The 15,038-nt window shown below is 34.8% G+C and overlaps 1 protein-coding gene across 3 annotated transcripts; it reads left to right on the top strand.

The window, feature by feature from the left end:
- The first annotated feature begins 7,220 nt into the window (after positions 1-7,220).
- Positions 7,221-14,414, top strand: LOC125215409 (oxysterol-binding protein-related protein 2A-like). Of its 3 annotated transcripts, XM_048116814.1 has the most exons (11): positions 7,227-7,853; positions 8,900-9,259; positions 10,284-10,380; positions 11,088-11,527; positions 12,073-12,228; positions 12,367-12,534; positions 12,633-12,773; positions 12,899-13,120; positions 13,229-13,342; positions 13,815-14,002; positions 14,094-14,414. In XM_048116814.1, the coding sequence occupies exons 1-11, from the start codon at positions 7,497-7,499 to the stop codon at positions 14,107-14,109; spliced, it is 2,259 nt and encodes a 752-aa protein (XP_047972771.1). In that variant the 5' UTR covers positions 7,227-7,496; the 3' UTR covers positions 14,110-14,414. The 3 variants fall into 3 exon arrangements, 2 of the variants coding, with proteins under 2 accessions (XP_047972772.1, XP_047972771.1); XR_007175256.1 differs by lacking the exon at positions 14,094-14,414 and having other exon boundaries at positions 7,221-7,853; positions 13,193-13,342; positions 13,815-13,830; XM_048116815.1 differs by lacking the exon at positions 14,094-14,414 and having other exon boundaries at positions 7,222-7,853; positions 13,210-13,342; positions 13,815-13,951.
- Positions 14,415-15,038: the final 624 nt, after the last annotated feature.

The raw sequence follows: 15,038 nt of genomic DNA, 5'->3' as shown, positions 1-15,038 counted from the left end.
GACATACTTACAAAGCTATATTTAATTATAAGTAAATATGAGGATCGAGGAAAATGCTAAAATCTTTGCCCTGAACTTACAAATTTTACTTCATGATTAACATTTTATTTATTGCATTGAATTTGTTTATAAGACTACTTTGTTGGATGGAAGTTTGTGGATTGGACCATAATGTTTGTCTCCAAAATTTGTGGCTTGTTGTGAATCCTTGGGCCGATTGACATGAATTGTTGCATCATTTGGGCCATTTTCCCCAAAGCCCATAAATCTTTTTGTGACATAAAAACAAAATTGGGTCTAAAGCTGTCTTGTTTTGATAGAAATTGGACTAACTCCCTATGTGATGCAAGATCAATAAGTGTAATAACTTAAAGAGGAGTTGGTGAGAAAGGGCACATCAATGAAAAGTGGGCATGTTTAAAACTCTTTCCACTTATAACAACAAAATGAAAAGACACGAATGGGACCAAAGGATCCAAGCCTTCTTCAACTCTCTGCTTGTTTGAATAAGGGCTAGACATTTGTTTGTTGCTATCTAGTTGTAAAAGTATACACTTTAAATGCAAACAGTAAACTTCCTTCCAATTATTTCAATCTTCTGCACAAATAGGTGGTCCTATCCCTAATACATTAATCATGGCCTTGTTGATAAGCAAAAAGATGTACGATCGTCCCTTTATGGGTCATACAACGTGTTATTAAGCAGTGAATTTGTGGTGTTTTTAAAGTTAACTAGTCAGTGTCTTTAGACATAAATGGACCCAAATACACAATTTTAAAGAGGCCGATTTTAATTATTTAGACTTTTTGCTAGTGCTACAACACACATGTTTATTGTTATTACCCCTTGGAAATAGGTGACTTGTATGTTTATGCATATAGGATTTTGGAACATATTTGTTTCCCAATGGTTAAAGTATAGACAGTTTCTCATTCCAACCCTTGGTTTCTTTGTATTTTGTAGAAAGTGGGCTACACAACTTGTCTCAAATTATCCTACATGTCTAGTACTTCAGCAAATTATCAGCGAAAATTGAGCAAATTTAATTCTTTCTATTTCAATGTTGACACAAATTTGCAACAATAATTCCTTGTTTGGTGTCAACAAAATTGAACATTAATTGATACAAACATTCAGCCTATTAAGAGTTTGGATATATGATTCCCAATCTATTCCAGTCACGGGTTCAAACGACGTCCAGACATGCCAACCACCTGTTGGGTTCGCCAACCTGCCAACTCAGCGACCCGCTCAAAAGTCATTCTCATTCCATAGAGTACAACGACGAACTCGTATAAACCCTCCCAAGCTCTCAATCTCACTCAATAACGCAAGCTCTTTGAAACCCAGAGATCTCATGTAAAGAGAAGGAAGAAACCCTAATTCAAGAGAGGAAATATATCTTTGACATCACCCATGCTAGCCGAGCTGGCCATATGAATGTGGAAAAGCAAAAGCATTAAAAAGCAGTTAATAATTAACCGTAATAATTGGTAATGGGTAGGACAAGAATGTGTATAGAGAGTGGGTGATCATGTGAGTTTTGGACCACACAAGCGTGTGGATGGGTCAAAATGAAGGCTTGTGATTGCGATTACACTTCACACTTTGGAGATGGGGTTTATGCAATTTCACACATTGTTTCCGTTTTCATTTTCATTGGAGGTGAGTCAAACATTTTTTCTCTCTAGAAATACATAACATGGGCAGAGGGATTTAATGCAAATATTGTTACGTGTGACCATAACGAAAACGATGTGTGGAAGAATACAACTATACGATGACTTTGGTCAATGCAAGATATAGTACAGTAGATAACTTGATAATCAACAAATACGGAGTAATATTTTAGTGAATTAATCGTTCATTAATAAGAATTGGGTCCAGATCATTTTATTAATTAATGCTAAGAAATTGCTAAATTGATCAATTAATTAATATAGGATGTATAAGTACTCCTAATTGCAATTAATATATTTTGATTTTAAGTTTTTTAATGAAATTGATGACTCCTATATTTCGGGTGTACATTAATTTCTTATCTTAGTACCATTAAAGTATTTTTAAAGAAATAACTATGTAAATCCATTAATATTAATTTTTACATACATATGCTACTCCGTATATCAGTTTTTGACCTGATGTAACATGTGAGAGCTTGATCACAAAAATGTTATAGTAATAATAATTGCAAAAGCTACATTTGAAAAAAATCACATACATGTCCGACAAACGATTTATGACTCACAGATAATGATGATGTTTCTCGACAATTCACTCATGTACCATATCTAACTTTGGAGTAAAATCTAGTAAGTATGAAGTTATAATCGAAAAAGGAGAAGAGAAATCTACTATATTTAAATTTCATATTTGACGAATTTGGGTAATCATGTAAAAATAGGAGACTGTATTCGATATCATGAATGATAGAGAATTAATTACGAAAATACAAATGCGAAAAGTATTTTACTATATAATCTGTCTAACGTTAATAGACTTGTCGAAGCCAAGATTTAGACGATAAGGGGTCCAAGTCGATGTTATCAATTACTCCATTCGTCCCCTGTTAGGAGTCACACTTCCGTTTCTGCACTCGTTTTATAAAAATGATAGTAATAAATAGTTAAAGTGGAGAAATGGTAAAATAAGAGAGAATAATATAGAGAAAAGTCTTGTTTACATTATTCTCTCTCCTACTTTACCATTTCTCCACTTTAACTATTTATTACTCCCTCCGTCCCAAGGTATTAAACAACTTTCCTTTTTGAGATGTCCCAACATATTAGACTCATTTCTTTTTTTAGCAAAAAGCATCTATCTTATTTTTCTTCTCCACTACTTTTTTCTCTCTCCTCTCCCCTACTTTTTCCTCTCTCATACTTTACTCTCTTCACTTTAACTATTTAAATATCAATTCCTTAAATCATGTGCCCAAAAGAAGTGAGTCTAATACTCCAGGACGGAGGGAGTATCATTTTTATAAAACGAGTACAGAAACGGAAGTGTGACTTCTAATGGGGGACGGAGGGAGTATTGTATAGCGTCAGTATTGCCGAAAATATTTGCAACACTGACAATAGACACTACAAAAAGGGTGAATTACTGACAGAATTATCGACAATGGGCAATCCCTCGGTGATAACCAACGGCTAATAGTGTTACGTCAAAATGACTGAGTGAATGACCGTAGTGGTCAACTCAAAAATTACCGACATGCAAATTACCGATAAAAAATAGGAATTACCCACAGAAATTTTTGTCGCTAAAAGTATTGTTTTATTATAGTGAGAAGATAAGAAATTGATGATTAATTTGAAAAATCTTACAATGTTCTTTTAATAAATTTTCCTACGCAATCTTTAATTATACAACTTCATGTAAAACTTAATAAGATGATAAAAATATAAACCAAAGATATATTATGTTTTTACATGTATAATAGTATTACATTTAATAATAATAGTAACTAGTATTCAAAATATTAAATAGTACCGTATAAAACAATAGATTTTATGAATAATATAATAGTAGGAAAAAATATAATAAAAGAAAAATGCAAAGAATATAAAAATAAATGAAAAACAATAAAAGGGTTTATCGAGATATCGAGAACCATTAAAAAATATTTATATAAAAAAAAAAGCATAAAACAAAAAAGAGATATCGAGAAACATTAAAAAATGTAAAAAAACGAAAAAAAAATACGAAAGAAATTAATAGCTGAATGCCTTGAGAAGGATCAAAACCAGAACCTCAAGAGTTAAGGGTATCCCCAACCCCATCCCCAATTCAGGCTCCAAGTCCCCTTCACGTCATTATTCCTCTAAATGTGAGTCTCGGGCCATAGCTACTTTAACCCTGCAGGTCTCATCCCAGACCACAACTATTAAATTGCACTATTCACAATTTCAACCTATTTTACACATGAAATAAAAAATGCCGAACAATTAAAACTGGAAAAATTCATTGTTCAGTCGAAAAAAGAAAATTACAAATCCTATAAAATTTTTTTACAAATCCTAGAAAAAAAAAGTTATTAAGACCTAGAAAATAAACTTTACAAGTCTTAGAAATAATATTGAAATAATTTAGAGGATAGAAATGGAGAAATTGGTGGAAGAATGTTGAAGAAATTGGTATGAATACGCAAAAAAATAAAAAATAAAAAATAAATAGATAAATAAATAAAATTGGGGGTTTGCGGCCCGTCCCGTCGTGCGTAACCCTGAGCCGGGCCGGACCCCGGGAGCGGCCCTGGGACCGGCCCAGGCCGTGACTCTCCTCCGTCTAACCCTGATCCCGGGCTGAGACTCGCAATTTGCGGCCCGGCCTCTAGCGTTGGTGATGCTCTAAAATGAATAATGGGATCATCTGCACTAGCAATGCCATACTTTTGCTATAATAAATGTATAATATATATAGGGGTGTGATCATATCATAACTCATATTTATGTGATAACCTAATAACCCTATCATTTTATGGGTCAAAAGTATCATTTTTACTAAAAATGATATTTATACACGATAAAATGATATTTTTTCAGCATGCATAAAATGATACTTTTATTCCATAAAATGATATTTTTTGTCCATAAAATGAGAGTTATTAGGTTATCACCATAAATATGGGTTATGATATGATCACATCCCTATATATATATAGAAAATGTTGAAAATGCTGGAAATGTAGCTTCGTCCTGCTTTTGTATATAAGAATTAGAATGAATATATCCCTTTGATATCTCTTGAGGGGATATTATAATTATTTTATTATCTTAAGGATGATATCATCATCATATAAATTACTCCATAATTTAGGAAAATTATGTTGGGAATAATTGATTGAACAATTACATAAAGCGTTCTATGATGATTAACCAAGAACAACAAAGAATGAGCATAAACTGTAGAGCGGAAGCATACCTTGATCCATAACGAATTGAAAGGCAGAATTACTTTGCAGCGGCTATGGATCTTCCAGACGATTAGAGACGTTCTTCATAATAATCTGCCGAGAGAATACAGAATTATAAGCCCCTTTATTTTCTATTCGATCCCTCGTCAAATAGAAAATTTCATACAGTATCTACACTTATTTTCATAACAAATAAAATTTTTAAGCCAAACTTATTTTTATTAAATCACATTAATTGGAACAACAGAAAAATAGTCATACATTGAATTAGTAACACAGAAGCCCAAATTATACCCCATATAGATATAGTACATAGAGTAGGGAGCAACCGAGCAACACTTTTAGTGCTTCACAGTGGTGACTTTTTTATCATTATTTTCTATAGACTTGTTAGCATCAAAACCCAATTCAGCATCAAACAGTTCAAATGATCAGAGCTAGAGTCCAAAACCGACAACCTCTTCAAACAGTTTGCAAGTAGGTATTTTCTGAAACCCTATATGTGTAGCAGATTAAATTAACTAGTAGTAGAATGCATAAATATAATACTTCATACTATTCTTCAAAAAAAAAAATACTTCATACTACTACCTATTTTACAGTAATCGCTTGATAATTAGAAAAAATCTTCCGATAATTTGATCAAAGTTAGTCACGACGTACCTTCAATAACTCCACAAAAAAAAAACTTATTTGTACAGTAAGTAGTTTAATAAGAAAAAAAAAACAATATGATCATGCACATAGAGCGAGCCATTTGCGCAATTACACATAGAAATCGACAACTTTGTTCGTTATTAATGTTGAATTAATTTTTTAAAAAAGAAATAGCACATCAACATTCAATCTTGGAAAGGAAGACTATATATGACATGACTTTACATATTTTTCAACCCCATATAATAGTTCATATAAGATTTTGCATATCTTAGAATAGTATATGATCATATATCCTATCAAAATGTGACACATCGTCGTACTCATTTTCTTTACATTTATGGGGAGAATTTAAATTATAGAGCAATGCAACTAGATTAACAAAAATAATGTCATTTTTTTTCACATGTGCATCAATTAGATACCGTGTCTCAATTACTAAATTAATTATTTTAATACTCTATCTGCCCCTAAACAATGTTCTCATAAAAACGGCCACAAGTTTTATCAAAGTGGTTGGTGTTAATAATATACTCCAGTGGAGATAGTAATAGTGGCATACATGTCATAGAAAGAATAAATAAGTTGGTACATTATAATATATTCCCCCGTCCCAATAAATATGAAACATTTGTTTTTCGGCACATAATTTTATGTAGTGTTGTTTTATGAGTTAAAGAAGAGAGAGTAAAGTAAAAGAGAGAAAAAAATAGAGATAAAGTTATTTCTATTTTAGAAAACGTTTCATTTTTAATGGGATAGTACTATTATAAGTAAAAATTAATTAATTTTTATGGACACTCTACGATGACATAAAATTACTAGGATTATGTATACCATGCATCTTTCTTTTAATTTGTAAATCTCAATACTAAATACACTCGTGCCGGATTAAAGTGAGATATACAAATGAATAGAGAAAATTATTTTTTATGAACAGGTGAATTATTCATCGAGCACCAAAGTGAACACAGATCTTGTGACCGGGTATCCATATTGGCGTCAAGGAATGCAGACGAGTACACCGTTACCGGGCATCCATATTGGCGTCAAGGAGCGAAGACGAGTACACCGTTTAATTTGAAATTGCGACGGTGTGGTAAGGAAATGGAATTCCTCCGAGATCTCCGGATCACGATCTCGTGTAGCAATGCGCCGCTGTGGGAGGGATGATGCTTTGCTTTGGTGGCACAACATTGGGAATCAGGCCCACCACCTCTTTTTTTATTTTTATTTTCTTTTATTATTGCACATTTTTCTATTTCCTTCAACTTAAGTTCCTTTTCACCATTTTTTCAGTTTCGCATGAGAAAATTGCAAAACTAAAAATTGAAAATTTGGTAATGTAGAAGACAGTATTTATCCAAACTAAAATGACAGCACATTTCCACAGCAGATTCCATGATAATAATGATGACGCTTATAACCACCACAATAATCACACATATGATAGAACACTAGATTTCAATAATCCACTCAATAAAAGTCTCACTTCGTTGAAATAAATGTGCGCACGTATAAACATACATACTACAATTTCACTTCTTGTCTACAATTCAATTTTACTCATTATATTTATAGTATATATTCTCACACAAGCAAAGCCAAACCCCTTTAACTATTACTCTATTTTTTGGTGTCATTTTCCCACCACCCTTCCCTTGTTTATGAATTCAATTCAACACACTTCTTTTCTATTCTCTCTCTCTCTCTCTAAAAGAATCCCTCAGTTTCAGAGCTCCTTTCTCTCTCTCTCTCTCTCTCTTCCCAATTTCTCGATTGCCACACATTAGTGACATACACACAATCCAAACTCCTCACTTTCTAATGCTGCTATGTGGTGCAGGAATTGTGGAATGGCTATAGCGAATTGGAGTTGGTGATGCAAAGATCACATCGATTGTGAGCAATTTCGGCGCGATGCGGGTGAAGGAGATGCACCCGCTGTGCTGCATAACGCTCGAGAGCGCCGGGATCGGGGACGGCTCGCCGGAGCCGACGCTCCTGAGGACTGGCTCCGCGATCGATTGCGGATCTGAGTCCAATGCCGGAGGATCTGACGTCGGCACCAGCACCAGCAGCGGCGTCGCCGGGATCCTCTACAAGTGGACCAACTACGGCAAAGGATGGCGATCTAGGTGGTTCACATTGAGAGACAACGGCGTCCTCTCCTACTCCAAGTCGCGCCGCCCCCAATCGCCCGACGTCGTCCTCATCGGCTCCGACGCCGCTGCCACCAGAAAACGCGGCAAATCCGTGGGCATTGTCCATTTGAAGGTCGGTGCAAATGCGATGTGTTTGAGAGAGAGAGTGAGAGAGAGGAAATGTGGAATGATGCGTGTTTGTGTTTGGGCATGGGGTAGATGAGAAATTGAAAGTGAGGGCTTGTCTTTTATTGCGTGTACAGAGAAAAAGGGTTTTCTACTAGAGGCAAAAAATTGAGCAGCGTGAATTTGCTAGGAATGTAAATCATGCTATATTTTGAGAAATTTTGCTTTCACGGCTAGCTACCAAAAAAAGGCGTAATTAGCTTTGATATCTGAGCCCATTTGCATTTAAGTGATTTTCATGCTTTTTAATCTCCAATTAACTGATTGTTCATCTAAAGTCGTTCACATCAGCAGGTGAGTTTTGTGAGAGTCATCAAAACAAGACACATAGTAGGCCTGGCTAGGTTTCTTTGATTTTTACTGTCTGGTCACATCAACATTTGGGATCCCTTTTTTTTATTTTTTTTCTCTCATTAATTACTTCCTCTCGCATAATTCCTCCATTTTCTCTATCCAATTACCGTCTCATTACTCAATTTTACTAATTTTTTTTTATGGAAAAAGTGCTGTTCTGGAGAATGGGCATCTATTGTTTATGTTTTTTTGGAGAATGGGCAGATTTACTTTTCGATGGGTGATAGGTTTTTCGTTTTTGAAATTTGATTTTGTTTTGAGCCAGCTTTCTTACTGCTACAGTGCATGATTATTTTAGATCTGAATAGATTCAAGCTCAGGTCTATTAAAAAATGGAAAAAGAAAAAAACAAAGAGTACATTTATTTGAATTCGTAGTATATTTACTGTTCTGGGAAGTCTCTGTTTCCTTGTACTAAGTTTTCACTATTTATATGTCTGCCCAAAATTCATTATATGTCTCACTTAGCAATCAAAGGTAACTGTTTTTTTGTTCTTGATTAATTGTCAATCAATCGTAATGTGACTTTTAAATGTGCTATTTGGTGATATCTTCTTGCTTTTTAAGTACTATGCTTGTGGTGTAGTACTCCCCCTAACTACAATTGCATTAAGGAATTCGTTGTGAAATTGTTTGTAGATCTCGTCATTTCGAGAGAGCAAGTCCGATGACAGGCGATTTTACATATTTACGGCTACTAAGACTCTTCATTTGCGGACAAATTCCAAGAAAGAAAGAGTGGCTTGGATAGAGGCTTTGAATTCCACAAGAAGCCTCTTTTCTCTGAGACCGCAGACTGGCAATACCCCTCTCTTAACTAGAGAACTGTCGGTATCAACTGAAAGGCTGAAGCTGCGTTTGCTCGAGGAGGGTGTTGGTGAGGGGGTTGTCAAGGACTGTGAGCAGATTGTGTTATCTGAGTTTTCTGGTGTACAAGGACAGTTTCAACTTCTTTGCCAGGAACGCTCCAATTTGCTCGATACATTGAGACAGCTGGAGGTGATGATTTCACTTGTTTATCTTCAATTTCGCGCATACTCCTACATTACTTTACTATTAGCACTAGAATCCATCATGTGTTAATGGTAATCGAAAGAATGATTATGATGTCCTGAGCTGAGCAGTTAAGAATGTTGTAAAGAACATAATTCGGATTGTTTTTAGAGGCCTTACGTTTGAGGTTTAGCCTATGTAGATTAAATAGTACACTACTATAGTTTAATTAAATGTTTACTTAGATAATTGGAACTTTGAATATCAAGGCCCTTAATAATTTCTTTTGCATGATTCATATCTCAAAAGGGTAGGATTGGAGAAATCCTAGCAATTAGGATAAAAAATACTAGTCATGTACATTATCTTAGTAGTACTCCATTAATTATGAAAAGTGAACAACCCCTTGAAGTGTAAACAGTAGCTAGACAGAAATTGCATTATACTCTTTTGTACCATAAGGAGCAACCAAGTCAAGAATACAATTAGAAACTTACTGTTAGTAGAATTTGATGATTTAATGTGATAAGTACAGTTATATTTGGGTTTGGCGAATAATATATTGATCTTGATGGAAAGTTCTGATTGTCATTAGTTGTCTGGCATGAACTAAATTTTTCTGTTGTCTTTTCGGGGAATGGTTATCAAGTTAATGTTCTTTGAGTGCTATCATTTATTTCTCAGATTTTCTTGGGGATAATATTGTGTATCAGTAGATTCACATGCCTTGTAGTGAGACCAGGAAATAATTTCCCTTCTCCAAGCAATTAATTTCACAATTACCAAAAAATCATTATAAGATGAGTTAATAACAACTACTGCTCCTATCTTATTTGATCGAACGCATATTTCCCTCATCCATGCGCAATTGAAGCAAAGAATATGGCAACTTGATACTTTTTTTCTGGGATGGTTTGTTAGTATGGCTTATGGTTTTCACTTTTCAGAGCTTGGTATATTATAAGTATTCAGTTTCAGAAACATATAGAGGAAGTATAGTAATATAAACTATTCAAATTTTTGTTTCCAGGCAGCAAATATTGAAGCTGAAGCCTCCGGGATTAATGATGGTGAATATCAATTGATGAAGCACGAATACAGAAATCTGGCACAGCGGAAGTATGGTGGTATAGATATTTCTTCGTCACTTTCTTTTCTCCCTTGTGTTAGAGACTATATCAAATTATGTATGTTATCTTATTTCAGTTACACCTTGGAACTCTTTCAGGTGTACTTTTTGTTTTCTTCCAACATTAGATTATATTATATAGAAAATAATTTGCAGCAAAGCACTAACCGAGATTTATATAAAGTTCAGTGACTAGAAAACATATAGATTTGTTCACTTGGAGAGTAATTAAACTGAGAAACAGATGAATCTTTTTTTGGTAAAGCGATTAAACTAAGTGATGAACTTTCTGGTGTGAATGTTTATTTTTTAACTTGCATTGGAGGCATCCACATTTGTAAATGAATTTGGAAATTTTCCATCGTGGGATGATAAAAGGTTTCTTAGTCCTAAATAAATTTGACGACGTACCCAAATTCTTTAACTAGATGAGTTGCCAATTGAGAAAATCTCACAAATGTCCATGATCAGTTTTGCATAATTATGCATTCCTTCTTCAATATTTATAGATCTATTTTCGCTCTTCATTATCACATATATCAAAGGATGTATCTGTTTTTCATTCTCAAGAAAATTGTTCCATATTATTCAATATGTATGATTCATTAATAGTACGTTTATTGCCTGATTTACACAGTACACATGTTAGACTGTCTAAGTTGGAAAGCTGTACTATATCCTCTGACATGTTGTTCTCGGTTACAGAGTGGAGCACTACTGAATCTTCAGATGATGTCGAAAAGCAAGATCTTGATGAAGCATCGGATGAGGAGGAGGTTCACTTCTTTGACACAAATGAATATTTTTCTGAGCATACATCAGGTTCTGGATCAAAAGATATAGATCAGATGGATGGTGGCATGAGTTTGGGACATCAAACTGATAGTGTGTGCAAGGCAGATGGAACGGAGAATGTAACTGATCCTAGATACCCAAGAGTTGAGAGAAGAAAGAAGTTACCGGATCCGGCTGAGAAGGAGAAAGGTGTTAGTCTATGGTCTATGATTAAGGATAACATAGGAAAAGATTTGACACGGGTTTGCCTCCCTGTATATTTTAACGAACCAATTTCGTCGCTGCAAAAATGTTTCGAAGATCTGGAGTACTCTCATCTTTTGGATCAGGCGTATGAACATGGGAAAGCGGTATGGTCCATTTCTTCAATCCATTTACTTCATAAGATGCAAATTCAATTATTGACTTAATAGTAGCCTTCTAGTTCTCATACTATTGCAGTTAACAACTGCTCCTTACTATGATCTAAACTTGCCTCTTTGACCTCATAATTTATTCACAAACTACAATTTGTGTTTGTCAGTCGGCAGTAAGTGATCCTATAAGATTCTTTAGCTGTTGCTTATTATTTTGTTACCCTACGGGTTGGAAAATGTTTTCAGTTTATAGTATAAGATTCTTCTTTTAGAAATTCTACAGTCTTTGTTTACAGCTTTCCAACCATGTTTCTCCACAATCTTTTCTGTGATAATTAATATTTAGTCAAATTTCTGAAAAAAAATACATTCTCTAGCCCATGCTTTTGAAGTTTTTCCTTGTGAACCTCATGCATGAATTGCACTTGAAAGGTTTCAGTCATGTTTCCCATGAAATAAACGCTGAAATACTGTTTGAGTTAACCTACAAATTTCAATTACACCTGATAAATTAATGAAATGTGGCATTACAATTCCAGGGAAAGAGTCTTATGAGGATTTTGAATGTTGCTGCATTTGCTGTTTCGGGATATGCTTCATCAGAAGGCCGTAATTGCAAACCCTTTAACCCTCTACTTGGTGAAACTTATGAAGCTGATTATCCAGAAAAAGGAATCCGCTTCTTCTCTGAAAAGGTGATACCTAATGACTTTACTTTTATTCAATCCACTACATTATATGCTCGTATATTAGGATGATTCTGTCAAGTCTTGAGATGAAGGCCATTCCCTTGAATTCTTTGTTTGATGCTGACCAAGTTGTGATATATATAGGTCAGCCACCACCCTACTGTCATTGCTTGTCACTGTGAGGGCAAAGGTTGGAGATTCTGGTGTGACACAAACCTTAAATCAAAATTTTGGGGAAGATCTATTCAAGTTGATCCTGTTGGAACTCTTCATTTAGAGTTTGATGATGGGGAGACTTTCCAATGGAGCAAGGTGCATAATATACATCTTTAACCATTGACGGATTTTCTTTCCCTCTTCCCCCTTAATAGTTAATGGAACACTTCCTTTTTAATGGTTTCTACTTTCAGGTCACAACCAGCATCTACAATCTGATTCTCGGAAACATCTACTGCGACCACCATGGAACGATGCATATCCAAGGTAACCGCCAATATTCATGCAAACTCAAGTTCAAGGAGCAGTCTATTCTTGAGCGCAATCCTCACCAGGTAAATCTCGCAGCATCTCTTACGTTCATGAAGCTAATATAAGTAGTACATGTGTGCACTACTTCTTGGAAACAGTTATTTTATTCTTTGACCAAATAATATAAAGATATGTACTAACTCGACAGGTTAATGGTTTTGTTGAAGATTCCACGGGGAAAAAAGTGGCTCAATTATTTGGAAAGTGGGATGATAGCATGTATTTTGTAAATGGTGAAGGAACTGACAATGCAAAAGATAGGTCTGAGGCATCTTTATTGTGGAAAAGAAATAAGCCTCCTTCGAATCTTACACGCTATAATCTAACTTCTTTCGCTATTACACTGAACGAATTGACACCGGGACTAAAGGTATAGATGATGTATTGGATAGCTCCTTTTTCATTCTTCCTCACGCTTATGCACACTAGTTCTCTTATATAGCTCTATCTGATTCCAAGTATTTCATGACGGATGAAGGAGAAGCTCCCTGCCACAGATTCAAGACTAAGACCAGACCAACGGCATCTGGAAAATGGGGAATTTGACAAGGCAAATGAGGAAAAGCTCCGTCTGGAAACACGACAAAGAATGGTATACGAGCTTCTTTTTTTTATAAATGATTTAATCAGTTTTGTGGGTCAAGAGGGCTGTTATCTTGGGGAAGGCTGCGATAGGGGATCTAGAGAAACGATTGCAGTAATTGTATGCTTTAGTACTGCTCTGGTTCAGTGGTTGGAATATGGACAGCGGGTTCAATGAACCCGGTTCATATTGTAAGAAGCACTTCTCATTGTTCTTATTCATATGATACATAACCTGCGAGCAGTGCAAATGATATGATAATTTGTTGCCAACCAATATAGGTACAGTTACTTAATGATCCAAGCCTTCCATGTATTTAAACTCTTTGCTCTTGTTAAAATGGTCAATTTCTTATCTTGTGTGATCAGTTGATCTTTTAATGAATCGACAAATTAATTTGTCTGGATGTAGTAAAAAAAATTTTTATAGAAATGTTTTGCTGCACTTGGCACTAACTAGATGGTTTTTCTACTGGTGGCAGTCGAGGAAATTGCAAGAACATGGTTGGAAACCAAGATGGTTCGAAAGAGATGGAGAAGGACCTTTCCGCTACATTGGCGGATACTGGGAAACACGAGAACAGGGGACATGGAACGGATGCCCAGATGTTTTCGGTGAGATAACCGAAGACCTCATGAATTCCTTGGAGCCTTCACAACCTCAAAACAGGTATGTTGTTACCATTGTTGGAATTAGAGTTGATTAAAGCAAAAGAAGTATTTCTGGTGATTTACTTTTATCCTGATTATGCATGTGACAGAGACAAAGCTTGGTAGCAGCATACTCATTGATCAAATGGAAACTTCCTATAAAATCTTTCTCCCAAGTCGGCTGGCTAATTATGGTGAAGGTGAAGGCAAAGGCAGTACCTTATAATGTGACATTCTTCAACTCACAAGATTTTGTATGCATATCTACCATTTTACTGCCACCAATCAGCTCGGCGTTTAGTTATAGGCAAGGCAGCTATTTGTTATTTTTACTCTTAATAAACCTAACATTCAGATCTATCTATCTATATATATATATATATAATGTACAATAATTTACAAACCATTCATCACTTAAATTATTTTGCTTTTATCAAATAGCCCAATATTTTGTACTATCAACTCGAAAGAATATAAAAAAGTGTGTTATGAATTAAAAAGGGCAAGTGTTCCATAATGTTACTGAGAAATAAACGCATGGTAACGGCGATACCTGATCAGTTCATCCTTGTTCTTCCTTATAACTTGAATAACGAGTCAAACTTCGATTATAGCCAAGTTCGTCTTCCAGTGTTCCATTATGTGTAGATAATTGGAGGCATGCATATATTATCTCCTAGCTATCTAGCTTACTAGACCTTATTAATTGACTCCTACTACCATTAATTACCCCAAACCTGCATTATGCTTCAAGATTAGGAAGAATATTCTCTAAACTAAACACGATTAATGTTCATTGGTTAACATTGCGATCTAGATGTCTGCAATTAATCGTTCACCCTCGTGTCCTTTATTTTATTATCAATTGTACCGCTATACGTTTGAAAATTGTATCTACATCCCAAATTATTTGCTTAAATATTATTTATATGAAAAATATATAATTACAAAATGGCAATAATAGTTTTTAATGTATTAAAATCAAATTAAATGAATAAAAAAATAAACAACGTTAAATATGCATGTATTAAACGAGTGTGGCACTCACGTAAAAT

This window comes from Salvia hispanica, chromosome 3 (genome assembly GCF_023119035.1).
Source record: "Salvia hispanica cultivar TCC Black 2014 chromosome 3, UniMelb_Shisp_WGS_1.0, whole genome shotgun sequence".
Classification (NCBI taxonomy): domain Eukaryota; kingdom Viridiplantae; phylum Streptophyta; class Magnoliopsida; order Lamiales; family Lamiaceae; genus Salvia; species Salvia hispanica.
Note: the sequence above shows the minus strand (reverse complement) of the source record. Positions and strands in the feature narration are given on the sequence as shown.